This window comes from Gouania willdenowi, chromosome 8, assembly GCF_900634775.1.
Source record: "Gouania willdenowi chromosome 8, fGouWil2.1, whole genome shotgun sequence".
In the NCBI taxonomy this organism is placed as follows: domain Eukaryota; kingdom Metazoa; phylum Chordata; class Actinopteri; order Blenniiformes; family Gobiesocidae; genus Gouania; species Gouania willdenowi.
In genome coordinates this window covers 31439029-31460443 of record NC_041051.1, presented here as the reverse complement: position 1 = coordinate 31460443, position 21415 = coordinate 31439029, and the positions used below count along the sequence as shown (strand labels likewise).

At 35.4% G+C, this 21415-nt stretch overlaps 1 protein-coding gene across 8 annotated transcripts; it reads left to right on the top strand.

Annotated features, from left to right (window-relative positions):
• Window positions 1-930: 930 nt before the first annotated feature.
• Window positions 931-19749, top strand: med25 (mediator complex subunit 25). Of its 8 annotated transcripts, none has more exons than XM_028456178.1 (20): window positions 931-989; window positions 2481-2623; window positions 2696-2741; window positions 3944-4068; window positions 4158-4256; window positions 5550-5670; window positions 8186-8342; window positions 9955-10064; window positions 10137-10248; window positions 11249-11508; window positions 12407-12508; window positions 13993-14078; window positions 14152-14209; window positions 14295-14402; window positions 15729-15905; window positions 16019-16132; window positions 16308-16379; window positions 17820-17990; window positions 18065-18185; window positions 19429-19554. In XM_028456178.1, exons 2-20 carry the CDS (start codon window positions 2499-2501, stop codon window positions 19530-19532), a joined length of 2268 nt encoding a protein of 755 aa, XP_028311979.1. In that variant the 5' UTR covers window positions 931-989; window positions 2481-2498; the 3' UTR covers window positions 19533-19554. The 8 variants fall into 8 exon arrangements, with proteins under 8 accessions (XP_028311979.1, XP_028311978.1, XP_028311984.1 ...); XM_028456177.1 differs by having other exon boundaries at window positions 940-1074; window positions 19429-19749; XM_028456183.1 differs by having other exon boundaries at window positions 940-1074; window positions 9955-10013; window positions 10137-10227.
• Window positions 19750-21415: the final 1666 nt, after the last annotated feature.

The following is a 21415-nucleotide window of genomic DNA, read 5'->3' as shown; positions in this document are numbered from 1 at the left end:
AATGCTTTACAAATACAAAATAAATCAAATAAACAGACACAAGAGACCCCTAAATGATACATAATAAGAAGAAATAAATCAATAATCTTGTACATAATTTGTATTGCTTTAAATCAACAGTAAAATGTCATCTTTAACTAACTGTAATAACTGATCGTTGAATTTGTAAATGTAAAACATCTTCTAATTAAACAAATACTATTAGATATGAACTTTAACTTTTGAAAATCTATGCTATGACCTATATAATTTGTGTATGTCTTTATCTTTGATGAGCTCATGTTTGGCCCTGACAATCACAAATGTCTTACGTATCATAACAAAAGAAGACGTGCAGCCTGTGTGTACCAGGCAAAAGGTGGAGAAACATCAGATAACAACAAAAATGCTGAGAAAACTACATTCATGGACCACAGCTGTGTTTTAAATGAGTGCCTGTTCTCCTACTGTCCTGATATGACTTGTTGAATTATTTTCTGTTCATCTCTAATAAAGTGATTGATTGATTGATTGATTGATTGATTGATTGAGCAAAGAAAATCCTCTGACTAGGGCTCTCTGTATGCAATCTCAGGTAGTGAACACAGAGTTAGCTCAAAACTCTAACAGTACTCAAAAAGTGATTTCATATTTGCAAATATTTTGTTTAGTAAGCTTGAGTTTTTGTTTTGTTTTGTTTTTGATACAGTTGGGATTTCTCAGTCATTGCTTTGAAGTTATTTTGCGGATTTTGTTAAAGGGGAGATGATTATTTTATGTTTATATTTTTATTTTTATATTATATTATATTATATTATATTATATTATATTATATTATATTATATTATATTATATTATATTATATTATATACAGGGAGCTCCTTGTAACAAGAGGCGGTAAAGTGCCGCCGCCATTCTGTTAAACAGCGGAAGCCGCTCCTTGTCCTGTGGGCGGGACCTACGTCACTTCCGTAGAAAATACAACTAACGGTGAAGCTAACTGCTAGCATGTGAGTCTTTCTTCTGTGGATTAAACATTTTATTGAGATTTCACGGGTTTCACGCATCATTGCGTGAATCTTCAGCACTCTGCAGGTAAACTTTGTTGTCTCTGTTAAACATTTTTAGGCTCCACGCGGTTTGTTTTCATTGAGCTTTGACACACATGCTATTGCAAAGTGTATCTGAAACGAAACAATATCAAAAGCTATAAGCACTTCCGGCGAATATTGTAAGAGCAAGTGCATGGAAAGTTATTATATATGGCACTCTTTATCCACAGTTTCCTTTTCTTTATTTAAACAATATTGGTTTTGTTTTTTTATAAGAATGAATTCATATTTTTTGAATATAAGTTGCATTTTAAAATATATTTTACCTGATGCTATTAAAAATATAATATTGATTTGAGTAATTGTTCCTTTTTTATGTTTATTTATGGTGAGACCGTTAAGAATTTTTAGTTTTTTTGTTTTACGTGAGCGCACAACAATGTTTTAAAGGTTTTAATTTTAAAAGGATAAAATTGAAGATATTTTTGTATAACAACATTTTTTAATTTTGGCTAAATATTTTATTCCTAAATGTACACTTTTAAAAACAAAGCCGTGTTTTTTTTTTTTTTTAATATTTTGTAAATAACTTTAAAATATCTGAAAACAGTGTAAAACTTTAATAATAGTTAGTTATATTTAAAGTTTAATTAATAATACTCGGACTTTATTAAAAATGTATTGTTATTCATATATAGTTTGTAGCTAAGATAGTATAACAGGAAAATTCGTTTTTTTACAGAAGCAAATGTACAGAAAGTAAGAAAACTGTGTAATAATAACAATAAGGGCTAAAAGAAAATCAAAAAATGTCTCTTTTAATTATTAAAAACAAATTAATTGATTTACTTAAAACTTTAAGCTCTGTCACTGAAACTAAATACAAAAAACTTGTATGATATGTATAATGACAATGAAAACATTCTAATCTATTCTTTTTTTGTTTTATTTTTACTTCCGCGAAGGAGGAGATTTAGTTTTTGTCGGCATTTGTTTATTTATTTGTTTGTGACTGCGTGAACAGCTTTTGTTTGTTTATTTGAGTAACATCACTTAATCAAGCTTTTTTTAAAATTCCACACAGCAAAATAAGTAATAAAAGTATGTATGATTTGTGCTCATATCTGTATAGACAAATATGCAATGCAGCAATATTGGTATTGTATTAGAAGTGAAAAAGTTGTATTGGGACATCCTTAGTGTTGTGGTATGTAAAAAAAACCCCAAATGCCAGTATTTGTATGAACTGGTATAATTCCTAGTAGGAAATTAACCTTTGCTTGAACTCCAGAGTTTAGATCTTTGTTCATTTATTTCAATCCTAATATAAAATGATGGAGGTTTCTCTTGTTTTAAACATCTGTAAATGATGACCAAGCACTGGACCTTATAACTCTCCTGTCCTGTGTGTCCCTGTGTGTGAGTTTTGTGTGTTTTTTGGATCCTTAGGGGGCAGGTTTGGCATTCATGGAGTCGTCCTCCAAGCCTGGAGCCAATCAGGTGGCTGACGTCGTGTTCGTCATCGAAGGAACAGCAAACCTCGGCCCCTACTTTGAGTCCCTGCGGAAAAACTACATTCTTCCAGCTATTGAGTGAGAACAGACGGTTTGGTTGATAATGTTTACACATTAACACTGTTTTTTTTTTGGTTTTGTTGATCACAGAGACTTTAATGGCGGCCCCCCTGCAGAAACAGACTTCGGAGGAGATGTAAGTGTTTCCTGTCGTCGCATTTTTACTGGAAGTTTTACCAATTGTACATTTTTAGCTTGGTCGGATGAAAACTTTCTGAGATATGGACAATTTAGTGAGACTCGTCCTTATTTTTTTATTTTTATTTTCAGCTTCCTATATCTCTACAACTACAGCACATAGGAAACTGAAATTTAGTGATACAGCTCCACCTACTCTCTCAGAATATACAATTACTTTTACACATTTTCAAAGTTACTAGTTAAAAACTTAATAAACAATAAATGATTATAAGACACAGAGACAAGCTACAATGGCTTCATGTAAAGGATATTTGCGAGTGGTGGAATAACCCAAAGTCTAAAATAAAAATCAGGGTTGGGGTCAATTACATTTGTCTGTTACAATTATCCATGTTCAATTATGATTACAGCTACCAGCATTTTTCCCAATTATAATAAAATTACAATTATTTGTATCCTTATAAAGTCAATTACAATAACATAAGTTAAATTCTAATTTATCACAATTACTGAACCTGAAATAGATAACCTAATAAAACTTAACCTTCCTCTTGTGTTAGCTTCCTGTTAGCATCTCTAATGATAACGGGTCCTAAATCAGCTGTAAAATACACTAAAAACAAATAAATATAATCTAATGTATTTCCTATCAAACGGTTAACGTGTTAGGCTTTCTAATTAATAAAATATAGGTTTTAATATTTTCGGTGGGGGCGTCTGAGCCTTTTTTTGTGTCACTAAACCCCTCGATTTAACTTTTTTTAAATGGTAAAATGTGGGAAAGCTTGATATGAAACATATTCTAATAATTGTTAACTTCATATATGTAGAACTATACATATAGAACTGTAACATGGTTCCCAAGTTTTGCGTTAAATTATAATTGGACAATATTTAATTTTTAGCAAATTTTCATGGCAATTACAGTTACAAAGTTAATTATCTTTAAATTACAAGGAAGCCTAACAAGGTAATCAATAGACAGGAAATAAATTAAATAATGGATAATTGTTTTTAATGTGTTTTACAGCTGATTTAGGACCTGTTAGCATAAGAAAGCTAACACAAGAGGAACTTTTATTAGGGTATGTATTTCAGGCTCAGTAATAGTAATTAATTGTATTTGAACTTAAGTAATTGACTTCCTGAGGATCAAAAATAATTGTTGTGAAATGAGCCAGTATCCTTGTGTTCCAGTATGGAGGGACCCAGTACGGTCTGGTGGTGTTCAACACGGTGGATTGTGCTCCAGAGTCCTACGTCCAGTGTCACGCTCCAACAAGCTCCGCCTTTGAGTTTGTCTCGTGGATCGACAGCATCCAGTAACTTTCTTTCTACCTGAGCTTTCGTGTCACTCGTCGTCTGCTTTAGGATCACCTGTGATGAACGATGGCATGTTTTTTCTGCACAGGTTCATGGGAGGAGGAGCAGAAAGCTGCAGCCTGATAGCCGAGGGACTGTCTGTGGCTCTGCAGCTTTTTGATGACTTCAAGAAGATGAGGGAGCAAATGTGAGCCCAGGTTTTCAGCTGCTTTTTTTTGTCGAACTGATTTTGTTCAATCAAAAGCTCTAAAAATCAAAGACATGTCAATTAAGGGTGTAAGAAAAAAAATGATTCGGCGATATTTCACTTTGTGATTCAGAATTTTTTTAATTGTCATTACACAACAATATTTAAAAAAATAGCAGCTCTTAAACAGTGCAAGGCAATGTAGAAAAGAACAATAGTGCAAAAGATATAGGCAATAATAAAAGATAAAGAATAAAGAATACAATATATATATAGAAATACAACGGCCAATTTATCATTTACCGCAACAATCCCAAAAAAATGTCCAAATTGATCATGTTTATTAACCAAAAAATACATTTAATTGCGCTAGGTGTCAGTGAACCACATAAGATATGTGTCAAACTCAAGGTACGGGGGCCAAATCCAGCCCTTCAAAGCGTGCGATTCGGGCCCACTGGAGAAAGGGAAAATGAGAGAGAAAACATAAATCATTGTGTAAATTACCAAATAATTCAGTTGTAAATTCTTGTTGAAAGAACTCTAATTTTTTTTCAAAATCCTGCAATTTTTCTTAAAATTATTCCACAAAATCTCCCTAAATTAAATTAAAATGAGTTAAAAAAAAAATTAAATAAAGCACATTTAAACATCTGTCACTTATTGCTTAGATATTGTTGATTCCTTCCATACTTTATGTCTAATTTATAACTGGAAGTGCAAACTTGGGCACATTAATGTTGAAATTGTTTGTTTTTCCACCTAAAGCCTGCGGCCCACTTGTGGACGAACTGGTCTGTGTTTGGCCCTTGAACTAAAATGAGTTTGACAGATCAGACCTTGTTAAACTACCTAACTCCTTGGAAATTGATTACATACTGGGCACTTTTATAGATGTATGTGGTTATTTTTGAATTTTTTAAAAAAAGAATTAAGAAACTTAAGAGAATCAGAATTTGTTGTAGAAGCAAAAGTGAAACATTGTTTTTAATAAAATGTAATTTGACAGTTTGATAAACATACCACGTGTTTTTGATATTTGTACTTGAATTACAGATAGTTTCCATTTACTTGTTCTTGCAAGTTTAAAAAAAAAAAATGAAATAAATTGTATTTCGTACCATTTTGTATTTGTAAAGGTGAATTTGTGATTATCGATATCATGATGTATACCGTATTGTTTAGTATCGGGATATATCGTATCGTGACATGCAAATGGTGGATCGTATCGTATTGTCAGACTCATGGCAATGCACAGCCCTAATATCAATGATTCTGTATGTGTTACTGCAGAGGTCAAACACACAAGGTGTGTGTGCTGCTGTGTAACTCCCCCCCCTACCTGCTGCCTGCTGTGGAGAGTGTGAGCTACACCGGCTGCACCGCAGACAGCCTGGTGAAAATCATCAAAGACGTACGTTTCATTTCAGCTACACCTCCTCTTTTTCTGGGTTCTCACCAGGATTTTTGCACAGCGTCGGGGGATCGTTTGGCGCACACATTTTGGGGTCAGATCTCCACTCCTGAAGTCTGAAACACTAATTCCTGCCTTGTGAGGCCAAATTTGATGAAGTAAAGCTTAAGTTTGATTATTTTCTATTGTTTTATTTAGTTGATTGTTTTTGTTTGGATTATGAAGCTGCACTATTTATATTGGACGGTGATTATGGGTTAAATCCTAAACATACTCAGGTGGAGCGTACACAGAGCAGACTGTCCGCACTCCTCAGAGCTTTTAATACTCAAGTACTTTCCAGAAAATTACTACATGTCCCAAAATCCTCAGCGCTTCTCTGTATTACTTATTCTGGGATGTGTTTTAAAGATTTTGGTACTTTCGTAGCTCGTCTGCCAGTCTCTCCTCATCTCTCCTCTGTTTACCCAGGCAGTGAAATGCAGGTCGTCGTTACATTTAACATGGGTTGATTTTTTTTAAAAAAAATACATGCCAAGCAGTATTTTGTGTGATACAGCGGACTCTGCGTGGTTGTAAAATTTGAGCTTCGTACTTAATTGGCCTGGCGGAGTCCCCGATGTCTGCACGAGTATGTTTGAGCTTTTACAAAGCGGAAGATGCAGGCGGGTAAGGGCTGCACAATTAGTCAAATTTTAATCGCGATCACGATTTTGGTTGCCACGATTAAATTAACCAGATCATCAACAATATTTACATTTAAAATGTGGGCTGCATATCTACTCAGGCACTTTCTTCACCTTTAGTCAGCGGCAGCTTTGAATAATTTGGTGGATTGATGAGAGCTGTGAGTTGTAATTGTTTCCAATGAGTTGCATTTTGTGAAAGCACTCTGTAATAGTGTATTTATTCAGTTAACCCTTTGTACAGTTTAAATTCTTGAGTTAAATCAAAATATCAGCATTGGGGGGTGCCCCCACAGCGCTGTCGAGAACCCCGCTTTTGTATTAAAAGGACAGCATGCATTAACACAATCACTGGGTGCACCAGATTTAGCATAGAGCTAATTCCCATCTGTATTCATTGAACCTCATTGAAACAGACACAAACCAACATTACCTCAGAGACATAAAGTACAATCTGCATTTCCCTTCAACAGCGTCTAATAAAGTGTTTCCGATCAGAGTGAAGTGCTAATGAAGTGGGAAAGAAAGTGCGGAGCGTTAATAAAGTTCTACCTCGCATCAATATTAGCTGTTCACATAGCAACAAAGCTAAGCACAAAGATATACAAGACCATGTGAAAATATGTTCACACCAACGCTATACAATATTTATACTTTCCATCGCACACTGTTTAACTCTTTACCGTATGTCAGCGCTGTGAATAATGTTATTTTATTGCATTGCTTTTTACGGGTTAAATATTTATTTATTATTATTGTTTTGGGTTTTACAACTTTATTGAAAAATTTACAATACAAGACAGGGAAACTTTATAAATGTAGTTTCTCTTCAACGTTGCTATTCAGAACCCTGTGCACAACACTTCTGTAATAATAAAAATGTAGAAAAAGAGAGCTGCTGTTCACAGACTGCTGCGCCTCAGCAGCTGAATGTAAAAGAGCAATAGATTTGAACATTTAATTTTGAATTTTGAATGGCACAGCATAACACGCACGCACGCACGCACACACACACACACACACTCACACTCATGCACACACAATAACAGAACAGCAGGGGCAAGAAACATCATTAACAATGTAGTTATTGGTTCTTAGCAATTCAAAATTACAACTATTGTGTGAAAACAGACAGTACTTTTTATTTCTCTTCTACGTCTACAGAACATCACTATGCAGAACCCTGTGCACAACACCTCTGTAATAATAATAAGAAATTAGAAAAAGGGAGCTGCTCTTTTCTCCAGGAATGTGCAGATATTGCTGTGCCTCAGAGGCTGAATGTAAAAGAGCAATATTTTGTGTTTGAACAGGTTTGAATATTGTAAGGTGCTGAGAGAAGCACTTTTAAATAAAATATATTATTGTTATTATTAAATATATTCAGCTGTCTCACATATTAACACAATCATTTTCTAACCATATACATTTAATTTTTGTGCTCTTTGTTTTAATGGATTCTCTTAGTTCATTTTTTAAAATAATTCACATATTTTTTTCATAATCACAGCCTAACTTTTAAATCTGCGTGGTTTCAGTGTTTTTACACATTTGAATAGAATAAACACAATTTCTGTGCAATAAATTGATGATTCAATGCGCTGTTTACAAATATCACATGATGAGATTATGTAACGTGATTGATTACGTTCACATTTTTGAATTTTTTTAAAGGATTTTCACTGTATATACATAGATTGGTTGATATATATTTATTCTGGCTTTTTTTTCTTTTTATATGATTTCCTGTTTATTTATCTTGTTTATTTGGTTATCTGTGAGATGTTTCTATTGACTGTAACAAGGTTTTTCGTTCTTATTCTCCATAGAGAGGAATTCACTTCTCCGTGGTGGCCCCTAGGAAGCTGCCCGCCTTGAGGGCCCTGTTTGAAAGGGCGTCTCCTGTTGCTGGAGCAGTGGAGCCGCTTCCAGACTACAGCCAGGACCCGTTCCACATGGTGCTGGTCCGAGGAATATCCCTTCCAGGTGAGACAAAATCCAGTCTGCGGCCGCTTCCTTCTTTCTTTCTGCTGCGGTACCTCACATTGACCGCTAGTGTTAGTGGGGCTGGTGTCGCCCCGCTAACGTTGTGCAAGTAAACAGCGGAGAGAGGAAAACATTGAAGAAGATTAACGTAACCTTAAGTTTCTAGAGCTTCAGAACTTTTCACCGATAACAAACCGGTGAAAAACTTTAAAGTCCCAGTAAAGCAGAAATAAATGTGTGTTATGAGTTTGTCACACCACAGAAACATGTCACTGACCACTGAGGCAAATTTGAAAGATGAAAAAAATTGCTAAGTATATACAATTAGGTCTCAAAATCATGGAAAATCAATCTCCGTGTATTAACCCTATGGGAGTGTACTGTTTCTATTGGAGAGAACAATGTGAAAGTGGCTCCAGCGTTGATAGTGCTTCCAACAATGCTCGAATGGGCCAAATCAGCAAAAAGGTTTGCACCGCCCAAGTCCAAATATGTGGATCCCTCTCAGGTAGAGTCAAAACTGCACCTGCTAGAGGCAAAAAACAAAATTGCGGTGTTTAAAAGTGCTCTTTTCATGGAAAATGTTGCGGACGCGTTTTATTCCCCTGAGTCCGAATATGTGGTTTGTTATCAGCTAGGGAGCAAATTGCAAATTGTACATTTTTTTCAAACAGAATTACAGTATTCAGAGGGAAAACTGGGAATTGGGAATTTACGTCATGTATTGTTTTTCGCTGTAGGATTAAGTTGAAAAAAATCTCCCACAGACCGTCTAGTTGCACAAACAGGCCAGATTAGTTTAATCTTTCAGACATGCACGGCTAATCTTATTAGGTTCATTTGTAATTCCTTCTTGTAAAAATGCAAATTCACTAAGGCTGTGCAATTAATTGCAATTTGATTACGATTTTGATTATTACACTCAATGATAATTAAAAAACTAAATGTATAAATGTGTGTCAGACCTGGTTCTGTGAAAAAATCCTGGAACCAAACATAACAACCCTGGATCAATCTGACACTGAGAATGTTCATGTACATAATATTTAATTTAAATGTTCTCCTGCACTACTTATCAATGCTCTACTGCACTATTTTCCTTTTATTATTATTCTATTTTATTATTATCTTTCTTTTCTATTAGTTTCCTTCTTTTTATCTTATTTTTTTTATTTATTTTTTTATTTTTTTATTTTTTTTATACTATTATTATTATTATTATTATTATTATTATTATTATTATCTTGTTATTTTATCGAGTTTGCACATTCTAGTCTAACTACTGTTTATATTTATACTTATGTTTATACTTATTATCATCTTTTCTAGTTGATTGTTTATTATTGAATGTTTTCACTATTGGAGAGAGCACAGTTGACCGAGTCAAATTCCTCGTGTGTACAACATACACTTGGCGAATAAAGATGATTCTGATATATATATATATATATATATAATTATTTATTTATTTTTTTAAATTATTATTACATATGTTTTATTTGCTAATAACTTTTTGGTTGACAAATAATCGTTTGAATAACCGTGACTTCAATTATGACTAAAATAATGGTGATTATTTTTTTTTCCTAACTCATTCTGTCTTTGACCGTAGCGTCTTCAGGTGGAGGACCCGGCCCACTCAAACCCCCCCAGCCTGTCAGTCAGCCTCAGGTGGGTGCCCCTCAGCCTGCTGCACCAATCAACCCCGTCCACCCTTACCAGGTAGCCTGGCTGACTGTGGCTCATTTTACCGGTGATCTTTGAACGTCTCACCCAGCGTTGTGTCCCTTTTAGTCTGCCTGTGGACAGAATTCTGCGCCTATGGCTGCTGCAAAGATCGCTGCACAGCTGGTGGTGGAGGCTGCCAACAACCAGAAGAGTCGCTGTGAGCTACCAACGCTCTCATGTTGGTCGTGTTTTCTGTGTTTACACACTGTACTGCATGTCTGATCATATCTTTGTCATTTATTTGTTTTATTACCTGTTAGTCTATCAGTATGATTGAGTGAGGATGCAGTGAGATGTTTGTGTGGTCATTTTGTGTTGCTTTGTTGTCATTTTATATAGATTTTTACTCTTTTTGTGTTTAATTATTGTTTTGTGTTTTTTTCTGTTGCTTTTGTGTATTTTGTAGCCATTTTGTGTGTTTTTGGGGTCGTTTCATGTAGATTTGTCATTTTGTTGTCTTTTTATTTTTGTTTTCTGTGAGTCATTTTGTGTAATTTTATTTTATTTTGTTATTATTCTGAATTATTTTTTTCTCATTTTGTGTGTTTTTGGGGTCATTCTGTGTTGCTTTGTCATCATTTTGGATGTATTCTTTTACTATTTTTGGGTGTTTTTCTATTTTTCAGTTATTCGTTTGTGTTTTTATTGTTTTGTTGTTTGTTTTTCTATTTTCCATTCTGTGTGTTTTTGTGTATGTTTGGAGTTATTTTGTTGACATTTTGTATATATTTTTACTCTTTCTGTATGTTGTTGTTTTGTTTGTTTTTCTGTTGCTTTTGTATATTTTGTAGTAATTTTGTGTTTTTTGTTGTTGTGTATCTTTTATTTGCCCTTTGTGTGTTTTTATTGTTGTGTTGTGTGTTTTTCTGTTGCTTTTGTGTGTTTTTTTAGTCATGTTGTGTGTTTTTGGAGTCATTTTATACTGTGTGTGTGTTTTTCTGTCACTATTATTTCTCTCAATTTGTGAGATTTTGGATTCATTTTGTGTGATTTTATATTTTTTGTTTGTGTTTTTATTTTGTCTCTTTTTGTGTATTTTGTAGTCATCTTGTGTGTTTTTGGGGCCACACAAAGTAGACTGCAGACGACATTGCCCACCGTGCCGGTCCGCCAGTTGCACGTGTAGGAACGTTATCCTATCATCTTATAATCTTTTCTTTTATGCATCATATTTCCAGTTCCAGGAATGGCCCACCAAGGGCCTCCGTTCCCGGCCCAGACAGCCATCCCATCGGTCCCCGGGATGAAGCACGCCCAGCCCAGCATCGCCACCGTCACCACAGCCAACCAGCCCTCCATGGCACAGCAGGTTCCTCCCAATCCACAGCAGGCGGTCCCCAACCAGGGGCCGCCAGTGTCCAATCAGCAGCCTCAGGCCCCGCCCCAGCAGCAGCCCACAGCTAATCAGCCCACGGCTGCTTCAGCACAGGCCAACATGGTGAGCAACATGGCCTCAGATTATCAGTGATTGCAGAAAGCAGATGGAAATGATCCAATCGGCTGTTATTAGTGATGATGGAGTCTGCGTTAACTCCTACACCGTTTGTCCCGTTTTGAAAAATAAGCTATCAAAACGTTAAGAAAGGTCCCGAGATAAGTTTATGCTAACGCTAGGTTAATGTTAATGCTAGGTTTATGCTATTGCTAGGTTTATGCTATTGCTTGGTTAATGCTATTGCTTGGTTAATGCTGTTGCTTGGTTAATGCTAGGTTAGTACTAATGCAAGGTTAATGCTATTGCTTGATTAATGCTAAGCTAGTGCTAATGCTAGGATAATGTTATTGCTAGATTAATGCTGAACTAATGCTAAGTTAATACTATTGCTTAGTTAATGCTAATGCTAGGTTAGTGCCTAATTAATGCTAGGTTAATGCTATTGCTAGGTTAATTTTAATACTAGATGGATGTTAATGCATTCTCACTTACATTTTATTCAGGAAATGCAAATATTCTAGTTATTATCATTTTTAGATTATGTATATATATATATATATATTTTTTTTTTTAAACTAAGTCAAGCTGAAATGTAGAGTACAGAGTACATCCTCACATGCAAGTTTTGGGACAATATCACACATTTACACACAAAATCCGACATTTTTTAAATAAACCCTTTCCTACATGTTTTGGGACAATATCACACATTTCTATGACATTGTAATTCAGTAAATTTGACAGAAATAGTCTTGTCTTCGGGCTTTGTTTGGTGTAAAATCTGCCCCGTGTTGTTAAATCTGTTTTTGTGTGAACAGGATGCTTGTATTTCAGGAGGTATATTTTGTGATTTCAGACTCTCACTAATGACAACATTTGTCTTGTGATATTTATTTTACAGGCCGGTGTGTCCGGAGCGCCGGGAAATGCAAACCAAATTGGCCAAACACAGGGAATATCCAATAAGATCGTGGTATGGTCCGGTGTCCTGGAATGGCAGGAGGTAATGTCAAAGGTTTAGCTTTTCACAATAAAGTCAAACTGAGATCTAACGTTTCAAATTTTCCCCATTCCTGTTTTGTTTAAATTTTATCAGCTTTTTATAACTAGTTAAAGATGATCAACTGTTAAACTTCCCAAACATGCTTAATGGGTTAATTGACTAGGGCTACGTTATTATTATTATTATTATTTTTTTTTTTAATAAATTAAAATTGCTTGAACAATTGCTGGAAGTTAAAGACCTGGTAATGAGGGAAAAACGAGGAAGTGGAAACGAAACGGAAATGTTAAATTAACGACTACTATTGTTAATGTATTTTTTTTATTCCATTAAAGATGCAGCGATGCACTAATGCAGACTTTTTCAACCTTGGGGTCGCCCAGAATTCAATTTGTGTCGCCTAAAATATTTAGCAATTGAATAAAGAATTGCTGTTTTTGTAATTTTTTAAACTAGTCTTTTTTCAGAAATTAAATCACAACACTCAGCGTATTCTATTTTTTCACTTCCTCAAATAAAAATTGAGTTAAAAAAAAATACAGTATTAAAATTAAACAATTAATTAGTTAATTGAATCATTAAAAGTATAATTACAGGGTTCCTGCAGATCCTTAAAAAAGTCTTAAAAGGCATTAGATTCAATAATCTAAAAATAGGGTTTTAATTGTCATTAAAAAATTCTTAAATTAATGTAATGTCTCACATTTGTTAACAGTCATTTATAAAAAAAAAAAGATAATTTACCGAAACATTGTGCAATCACGACAGCGGAACCAACAACAAAACAATGACGTGGTTGCAGAGGGACTCTGTGCACATGCCCGTCATGCTTGTAGCAACTTTCCACAACATGGGGAAATGTAAATTTAACAAAATCTGCCTGTGTCCAATGAAGATTTTTCTTAATGGTTTTTATTTTTTTGTATTTTTGTTAGCGTTTTATACATTTCTGGCAATCTTGTGTGTTTTTGGAGTGATTTTGATTATTTTAGTCTGTTTTTTGTGTATATTTTACTGTCATTTTGTATATTTTTGTTTGTTTACTCTGGAGGCAAAACTTCTCTTTGTGTAATTTATGTGGAGTGTGTGTATATGTGTGTACAGTATATGTGTGCTCCTATGATGTATATGTACCCATGTTTTATTATGCTATTATGATGTTGCACTTGTATTCATTTCCCCACAGCTCTGTACAGTACTTTGTGATTTTATTTGCAAAAAGGGCTTTATGAATAAATGACTTACTACTTGTAACACTATATCACAAACATGATCAAAAATAATTGGGAACCACTGCACTAATTAAACATTCTAAAGCATTCAGACAAAATTGAAATTTTGGGGTCATTTTTTTTTAGCAATGTTTGTTTTTTCCCCCCTTGTTAAAATGTTTTTAATTGATCAAATTCTAACAGTTTATTTAGTAATATATGTTTTTTTAAAAATATATATATATATATAATTTCTCGCTCTCTTTCTTGAAGAAACCCAAAGCTTCGTCCATTGACTCCGCCACTAAGCTGACACGTTCCCTGCCGTGTCAGGTTTACGTCACACAGGGAGAGAATCTGTGAGTGTTTTCACCTGCAGCTTCGTCTGCTTTCACACTTTACTGTTTATTGATCTTTGAATCCTCTGAGCAGAAACACGGAGCAGTGGCCAACCAAGCTCATCATGCAGCTCATTCCTCAGCAGCTACTGGTGAGACTCACTTTGACTTCAGCTGCCTTTGAGCTCAGCGCAGTTGAACAAGCTCCGCCCCCTACTCCCTCTGCTCTTTTCACAGGCCACTCTGGGTCACCTCTTCAAGAACTCTCGAATGGTTCAGTTTCTCTTCACCAACATAGACATGGAGTCTCTGAAGGGCTTGTACCGCATTATGGCCAATGGCTTTGTAAGTTCTACAGCTGCCTCCTCCTTCCTCAGGTCTCCTCCTCGTTTCTTTCTGATAACGGGAAAACTTTGAACTCACTATGATGTTATTAGACAGTTTAAGTACAAAATCTGTCATTTTTAAAGGGATCCTCCACTGTTTTTACAAATGTGGCCTAAAACATTTGAAATGTTCCTATTAGAAGATCTGTGTCTAACAAATCGAATTATTTTCCATTATTTGTTTTAATAACTTTTGAAAATGCGACTACTTTACCGTTTGAGACCCTGTGCGCCGTTATGTTGAAATAACGTCTTTGATGATGTGAATCGTCCCTTTTAGTCCATTGAGTTCTTTAGAAGGTGAAGCATTCAGGATCATTTAGCAGCTTTTTCAGTCAAAATGACAACTTGTGCTGCTTTGGGTTGCTATAAAAATCAGTGAAAGTTAAAAAAAAGTCACTGTTAACCTCGTTGATAAACAAAATCTGTGACCACAGGGGGCGACTGCTCAGAGCAGCCGTAGAAGTGATGGTGTCACGCTGAGAGCTCAGAGCAGCAGTCCGATTTCCCGGTAAAGTTTTGACAAAGTATAAAGTTGTTTCAGAGCCTCGTAACTCTTGTGAAATCCCATACCTTCAAACCTTATAAGACTCTGTATTCCTTAGTTGTTTCTAATGTGGCACTAATAATTTTTAAGTATATTTCTAAGAAAAGTTTCGGTCTCCTCTTCTGTCCATACGTACTGCGCCATGTTTTATTGGAGAGAAATGGTCATGTAACAGGTACATCACATCATGTTACGTGTATTTACGCAAAAAGTGTTTCCACTGAGGTTTGGCGATACATTTTAGTATGGAAACGTCTGAAATTCCTCCTCACGAAAGCGCAAAAACCTTTAAGAGATATTTGAGTGTTTTTTTTTAAATTCAGGTGTTTCATTTACCAGTTTTTATTGAGCTATTTAGATTTTGTGTGTTACCAAAGGTATTGGAAACACAGCTAAAGCAAATCATTAACAATCAGCTGTTTGAAACGTCAGAGTTGTTCACAGTGCAGACACGTCGTTTCCACAGAAATAATACATTTAAGACGGTATTCCATGGTATGTCCATAAGTTTTTCCTATGGCTGTGTCGCATAGAGAGTGACAACATTCAAACAGCCATAACTTCTTACATATTATTTGATTTTTGTGTGTGTGACACCATTGGAAATCTTTGAATCCACACTTTCATAATCTGTAAATACGTGACCGACGTGTTCAGGTTTTTCTCATGGCGCGTCACATTTAATCACACGATGAGACTAAGTTTGACTGAACGTTGTGTGTGCGTGTGTGCGCGCAGGCCGGCTGCGTTCACTTCCCCCACAGCACCTCCCCCTGTGAGGTGCGGGTGCTGATGCTTCTCTACTCGTCTAAGAAAAGGATCTTCATGGGACTCATCCCCAACGACCAGAGCGGCTTCGTCAACCGCATCCGGCAGGTGATCACCAACCACAAGCAGGTGCAGCAGCACAGAGCGGTGAGTGTGATCGTACATTAATACAGGATCTGTAGCGTGAGGCTCCGCTTGTATCACAGGAGGAGCTAAAACGCTGTAACCAATCACAGTAGAGCTTTTTGTCATCCTCGCAGCAAATGGGAGCAGCAGGAGCCCAAATGCAGCCGGGTCAGGTCCCCAACAACCAAAGCTTCCTCAGCAGGCCGGCCGGGCCCATTCCCGTCTCCCACGGCAACGTGCAGCAACAGGTACGCCCTCGCTGCAACTCCCGTTTGGTTTCTCTTTTCATTGCCTGTTGTGGTCACCTTCACCACCTTCACTTTCTGGGTTTGAGCATGTCTAACTCCGCTTTGGTCCTCTTCCTGTCCCTCTTTGCTCCTCCTCCTCCTCCTGGTTCTGGTTCTGGTTCTGGTTCTGGTCCAGCCTGTGGTGGTGGGCATGCCTCCTGTCAGTCAGGTGTCTCTGATGGAAGAGCAGCAGAGGCAGAACAACATGGTGAGACCTACAGAGCTTTTAAACACAGTACAGCACTGGGTCTGTGTCCGTTAGTCCCCCTTAGTTTCCTTTAGTCCCCCTTAGTCGTCTTTAGTCCCCCTTAGTTTCCTTTAGTCCCCCTTAGTCGTCTTTAGTCCCCCTTAGTCGTCTTTAGTCCCCCTTAGTTTCCTTTAGTCCCCCTTAGTTTCCTTTAGTCCCCCTTAGTCGTCTTTAGTCCCCCTTAGTTTCCTTTAGTCCCCCTTAGTCGTCTTTAGTCCCCCTTAGTTTCCTTTAGTCCCCCTTATTCATCTTTAGTCCCCCTTAGTTTCCTTTAGTCCCCCTTAGTCGTCTTTAGTCTCCCTTAGTCATCTTTAGTTTCCCTTAGTCGTCTTTATCTTTAGTTTCCCTTAGTCGTCTTTAGTCCTCTTTGATCCCACAGAGTGAGACACTGCTGTCTGTGAATCAGAATTAGATACGTTTAGTTTGTGTGTTTTTTGTTGTTATTTTGTAGACTTTGGTTTTTTGTTTGTGTTGTTGTTTTTTTGCTTTTATTTTTTCTCATATATTTTTATTGGTCTTGAGTTTTTTTGCTCTTGTTGTTTTGTGGACTTATTTTGTATATTTTTATTGTCATTTTGTTTGCATTATTTTGTGTCGTGTGGTGTTAAATATTTATTTCAAATGTTGTCATTTTCTAATATAAACATAAATAAGTTCAGTTTCACTCAAACAAATACATACTTTATAGAGACGGTGACTAAAGTTTCTTAAACTGATCAATAAATAACTGCATGACGTCTGTTTGATCTGATTGATTTTATCAGATTGAGTCTGCAGGCCTGTGCACGAGCCATTGCTTGGGCTAGATGCTAATCTGCTAGCAGCATGTGTGCTAATCTCACTCCTGTACTTTGAATGATGTTGTATATTTACTTTAACACTGTATAACTCATTCTTTTTCACTTATTTGGCTTTGAAAACAGTCGATACTAATGTTGCACATTGTGACACTGCTGATCATCGATATTTTGTAGAACCAAACTGAGCGTTAATACGTGAAACAACAAAGGCTTTCTGTGTATTTGTTGACAATTTGTGTGTTTTTCAGGAGCCATTTTGTGTCATTTTGTTTTCCGTTTGTTTTCGATGTTGGTCGTTGAATTCGTTTTGTCTGTTTTTATTGTCGTTTTGTGTTTTTGGAGTCATTTTTTAAATTTTTGGACATTTTGTGTTTTTGTGTGTTTTTGGTCATTCCAAGCTTTACATTGATGTGTTTTTTTGTAGTTTTTTGTTGTGTATTTGTTGTTGTTTTTTGTGTGTTTATGGAGTCATTTTGTGTATTTGTTGTTGTTTTTCTGAGTCATTTTGTGTTCAAAATACACAAATTTAGACAGAGGGGCACATGTTAAAAAGATTTCAGACTGTTTGCACCTAAACCAATCAAACATCGTCTTCCTTTAGATGGCCATGAGAGCAGCCGGGCCCACCAATCAACAGCCTCCAGGAAGTGGGACCCTACCAAACCAGGTGGCTCAGGGCGGACAAGCCCCGCCCCAAGGGCCAATCCCCCGTCTCACCAACCCAGGAGCCAATCCGCAGCTCCGTAGTCTCCTCCTCAGCCAGCAGCAGCCAGTAAGCAGCCATTGTTTTGATTACATGCCGTACAAGGCCACGCCCCCTCAACCCCCACTGTTTCTGTCCCGCAGCAGGGCGGAGTCTCTCACATGTCTGGTATGATGGCGCACCAGAACCTCCAACAGCAGCTGGTGCACCAGACGCCAGGGGGCGGAGCTCAGATGCAGGGCCAGTGGAGGCAGCCGTTAGCAGGTCAGTGCTAATGTGTGCTAACGAGTGCTAACGGGTGCTAACATGTTTAAATCTCAGGATCAGCGCTGTTTACTGATAATAACCACTTCTTATAATCAGGACTTTGTCTCTCCTAACTAAAACATCATCATAATTCTGACTTTTTTATCTTCTTTTTGACTTCTTAACGCCAAATAACGACATGTTATTTTCTAATAATGACTTAGAATCTAATTATTATGTTATTTATCTCAAACTGATGATTCCTGTTGAAATAATATCTTATTTATGACTTTTTCTCTCTCAATTATTACTTTTAATATTGTTTTTGACTTATTTCTTAATTATGAGAGATATATACATTTTTAAAAATATATAATTATCAGATAAAAATTGTAAATACGAGATAGAAATCATAAAAAGTTATCATCTTTGGTCATCTTTCATAATTTTGAGATAAAACATGATTTAAAAAGTTATTTTTATGGTATAAAAAGTCAGATTTAGGAGCAAAGAGTCATAATTAGGTGATAAAAAAAAGTCAAAAACAAGATTAAAGGTCATAAAAAGATAAAATCATATTTAAAAGATTAATTCATAAATAGATTAAAATATTGAAATTTTTCTCCTAATGGCTTTTTATCTCATGATTAATCTCAAATTTATGGTTTTTATCTTATAAAGATGACTAATTATGACTTAATCTCCCAATTATGATATTAATCTCATAAAAATAAGATTTCAATCTTATCATTATGATTTTTTATTTCCTAATAATGACTTTTAGCATTTAATTATGACTTTTTTTAATCTCATTATTATGATTTTATTAATCTCAGATTGATTTATATTTTTTATCTCCTAATTATTACTTTTTTAATTTTCTTTTTGAGTTTTTGTTAATTAATAACGACTTTAGCTTCTAATTATCGTTTTGTTAGACATAAATCTTCTAATAAGGACATTTTAAATGTTTCATACCACATTTTTAATGGTTTTTATTTTCTGTATTGTTGTTGTTTTATAGATTGTTGGTTATTTTTATCTTGTCATCTTGTGCTTTTAGAGTAATTTTGATCATTTGTGTTTTTTTTGTGTGTATTATCCTTTTATCTCGTAATTATAATTTTTATCCCCTAACAATGACTATTAATATTCTAATTATGACATTTTAATCAGTGTAAGAATCAGTGAGCTATTTTAAAAAAATAATAAAACCATGAATAAGTGTCTGAGTTGTTGTCTCCTTGCGTTTCGTCTGCAGGTCAGATGATGATGTCGACGGGTCAGAGAGGAGCCGTTCCTCAGCCTGGGATGCCTCAGGTGTCCAGTGTCATGGAGGATGAAATCCTCATGGATCTGATCTGATCTGATCTGATCTGATCCACAGAACCTTTTAAAAGAGCTCGACTCTGACAGAATCATCTCTGCTGTTTTTGGACCAACGTTATCAGGAAAAAAAAAACACTTTTCTGTTTTCTCTTTGGATCACGTTTGTGACGTTGGACGCTTTTTATTTAACTCGACTGGTTTTGTATGACATGAAGAAGAATAAAGAGAAGAGTTTGGTGTTTTTTTCCTGCCAGAATGTGTTCAACTAATGTTTTTACTGATTTAGTCGACTAAAACTAAACTGACAAAGAATTAAATTTAACTAAATCCCCGTGCTAATTTAGTCATCACAGTTTTGTAGATTTAATTTTTCAAGTAACTAAAATTGAATTATTCAAAGTCAGGCTGATAAATAAAGTTATACCAATAATTTTGTCCAATCAAAAATGACTTATCTCATAAAAAACTACTTTTTATGGCTTCATCTTGTAATCATGATTTTTTATTTCTAATAATTATTTTTTTTATATTTTATTGTGTTTAAATAGAAACAATGGTTTATTTTTATCAGCTTTTTTGTCACCTGAAAACCAGAGGTAGGTTTCCTGTTTGTCCACTAGAGGTCATCCTCATTCTTCAATGCTGTGGTGCAGTAATTTAAACACCAGAGGGCGCTGTTAGCCAAGGTTTCAACCACGAAGACTTCAAAAGCCTCAAAACAGAATTAAGGCATAAAAAGGTTGTAAAAATTTCAAACGCCTCAAATTAGGAGGTAAGGCTATAGTAAAGCATAAAATAGGGTGAAATAATAACAAACGCTTCAAAATGGATGTAAGGCTAAGAAAGCAGTACGGCACAAAAAATGCTGAAAAAAAAATCACCCAAAATGGTAAAAGGACTTGATTTATATAGCGCTTTATCACCACTGAAACAGTCTCAAAGCGCTTTACATATCAGCTCATTCACCCAATCACTCTCACATTCACAAACCAGTGAGACAGGACTGCCATGCAAGGCGCTAGTCAACCACTGGGAGCAACTTAGGGTTCAGTGTCTTGCCCTCGACACATAGTCAGGTACTGGGATCGAACCACCAACCTCTCGATCAGAAGACGACCCTCTACCACCTGAGCCACGGTCGCCCCATTGGCAATGGGTAAGGCATAATTAAAAAATTGTCATAATTTAAAAAAAATTAAAAACTGAGTTAAGACCATCAATAGACCCTAAAAACTACTGCAAATATGATGTACACACTTAAACAGAGCAGTAGGACACAAAAAATGCCGAAAATAAAAAATTCACCGAAAATCAGAGGTATGGCTATAGTAAAGTATAATTTTTAAAAATGTAAAAAAAAAAAAAAAAAATTGAGTTAGGGCCATCATTAGACTCTAAAAACTACTGCAAATATGATGTACATACTGAAACGGGGGAAAAAAGCATTAAGGCACAAAAACTGACACAAATAAAAAAATCACCCAAAATCAGAGATAAGGCGATAGTAAGGTATAATTTTTAAAAATGTAATAGAAAAAAAAAAAAAAAAAAAAATGACCATTAATAGACCCTAAAAACTACAGCAAATAAGATTCACATACTTGAACAGGGCTATGAAAGCAGTTAGGCACAAAAATCATAAGTCACCCAAAATTGGAAGTAAGAGCAAGGCATTTTTTTAAAAATTTAAAAAAAAAAAAAAAACTGAGTTAAAACCATCATTAAACCATAAAAACTACTGCAAATATAATGCACATACTTAGACAGGGCAAAGAAAGCAAGAAGGCACAAAAAATTACAAAAAACAAAAATCACCCAAAATTGGAAGTAAGAGCAAGGCATTTTTTCAAAAATTTCAAAAAAAAAAAAAACTGAGTTAAGACCATCATTAGACCCTAAAAACTACTGCAAATATAATA

What these genes read in the sequence shown, in the direction of transcription:
- med25 (XM_028456177.1), top strand. Translation starts at nt 2,499, where the DNA reads ATGGAGTCGTCCTCCAAGCCTGGAGCCAATCAGGTGGCTGACGTCGTG. An exon ending in TCGTGGATCGACAGCATCCA is followed by an intron (nt 4,069 to 4,157) that starts GTAACTTTCTTT and finishes TTTTCTGCACAG; the next exon opens with GTTCATGGGAGGAGGAGCAG. An exon ending in TCATTCCTCAGCAGCTACTG is followed by an intron (nt 14,210 to 14,294) that starts GTGAGACTCACT and finishes CTCTTTTCACAG; the next exon opens with GCCACTCTGGGTCACCTCTT.